General features: G+C 31.2%; 1 protein-coding gene across 1 annotated transcript in view; it reads right to left on the bottom strand.

Annotated features, from left to right (window-relative positions):
- The window catches only part of SI (sucrase-isomaltase), a 147,613-nt gene that overhangs the window by 55,221 nt on the left and 90,281 nt on the right, over window positions 1–2,111 (bottom strand). Inside the window, exons 27-29 of the mRNA XM_007948724.1 lie at window positions 1,897–2,065; window positions 285–381; window positions 79–191 (exon numbers count right to left, since the gene is read on the bottom strand). Coding sequence (XP_007946915.1) covers window positions 79–191; window positions 285–381; window positions 1,897–2,065 — 379 coding nt within the window. The remainder of the gene's footprint in view (window positions 1–78; window positions 192–284; window positions 382–1,896; window positions 2,066–2,111) is intronic.

The raw sequence follows: 2,111 nt of genomic DNA, 5'->3' as shown, positions 1-2,111 counted from the left end.
TATATATATATATATATATATATATATACACACATACATATATACAAACATGGTTTAAAAGGAAATATGCAATCGTACTTCATGATATTGCTTTGTTGCAACTTCTGGAGTTGGGCCCAAAAACATATAAAAGTCCAAAATTCCTCCAATCATTCGGTAAGTTAGAGCAGGAGTTGGCTGGAATGTAACATCTGGAAATCCAAAATATGATTACATTTTATATATGAGATATTCATTTATATAAAAAGCATAAATATGAGCAATTCAGCAAGTGACTGTTTTACCCATTGCATTGCTGTTGAGTAAGAGAACTCCATGAGCATTGCCCTCTTCTTCCAGAGCCATGTAATAGGGATGAAATCCATAGGAGTTAAGTTTATACTGAAATAGAGAAAATTTGAACCATAAAATATATTTAAATAAGGTGAATGTAGTCATTCTAAAATTCATTATAAGATTGAATCTCAGGTTTCCAAGATTCTTTTTTTGCATATTCAAACTATGTGTGAATTTAAATAAATAAATTTCCTTTAGCAAATAATTTCTCTATTGTTTTAATTGATAAGGCTTTAGAGCATGCAAATGATTCCACAAATGTGGAACAATCACAGAAACTACCACATTCACTGATGTAAAAGACCCTTGATATTAGATTACTGCTTTGTTTTGTTTTTTTCCCACACAGTACATGTCTTAATTTATGTATAAATTGGCACTTCTTTTTCAACAACAAAATGTCCTAGAAATGATAACAGTAATAAAATGAAATGATGAAATATGATAAAAGTACTCAGACTACTCATAAAGTCCCATCTGAAGCTTGTGTATTTTATTTTGTAAAGCATTGAATTTCGTTATCAGCTACATCATTATTTTCATAATAGAAAACTTATGCAGAGTCATGAAATGACTTACTAAAGGTCACTAAACATGCTGAGGACCACAAAACAAATCAACATCTTTTAGCTCAGTCTTGAATTTCAGTAACTGATTACCGTGTAAAACAATTTTATATACTGAGAATCTAGGTTTATTTCACCTAATAATACCAATATTCATTTTAAAAGGGTTTTTAAGAAACAAATTTTGGTAAAATATGTTCTTTCACCTTGGTTTAAATGAAAAAGAGCATTCAATAATCTAAGTCAGAACTAATATGACAAAAATAAAATGTTACTTGAGCACTAACACAATAAAAAATGGTTGCAATAAAGCAAACATTCATATCTTCCATTGAATATATCCCTTACATACACATTGCATGTACAAAATGGAAATAAGTTAGTTTTTTATTAAAATGTACTTTTACATATCATGTTTGAACCAATTATGGTTAATATTATTTGTTATGCAGTACATTAAATATTCATTAAACTTGTTCCATTAAAAAGTTAAAACTTAGGGAAAAGTGTCATGAGCATATAAAAACACTTGCTAAAGATGAGTAGCAGTATGGCCTCATAAAAATGCAGGACTACAACTGAAGGTGATAAAGGACAAAGTTAGCATCAAATCATTACCTAAAATCTTGAGAAAATTTCAAGAAGAACCCTGGATATTTAGTTTCTACAGAGACTGGAGGTGGGTTTGCCAGGGAATATTGATTTAGCATGCTCTTTGTATGCAGTGAAGAGGGGTAAGGAGTAGGGTCACAACCTTGCTTCTCACTGTAGGCAACCAAGTTGTCATCCATCCAGTTCTCAACTTTTGTCTATAATTTATGGTGACTTTTTTCTGCTCCCAGAGAATCACAATAGCAGCTCTTGAGATTTCTAGATTTTCTAAAACTCCTTTATCATACTTCAACGCTAAAATATATGCCTACAAAGAATTGGTTTGGATCCTAATCATGGTGTGATCAGTTGCTTCATTGGGTAATAAAATCTTGCTGCTTACATTAGGGGGCTGGTCTCTTGTAAACATTCCCCAAGTATGCCAGTTCATATCTCTCTTAAATGCTGAATGTTCCACTTCCCCAAATCCATATATATATTGTGATGGCAGACGAGTAGATATTTGAATGAACTGGTCATTAAAAGCAAATCCTGGCAGATGAGAATCCCAACTAGAAAGAGAAGAAAACAATTCTATTCTTGAAAAAAAAAAAAAAA

Source organism: Orycteropus afer, unplaced genomic scaffold (genome assembly GCF_000298275.1).
Source record: "Orycteropus afer afer isolate SDZICR_OR568_19922 unplaced genomic scaffold, OryAfe1.0 scaffold00220, whole genome shotgun sequence".
NCBI lineage: Eukaryota > Metazoa > Chordata > Mammalia > Tubulidentata > Orycteropodidae > Orycteropus > Orycteropus afer.
The sequence above is the reverse complement of the archived record's forward strand: the minus strand, read 5'-3'. Positions and strand labels throughout refer to the sequence as shown.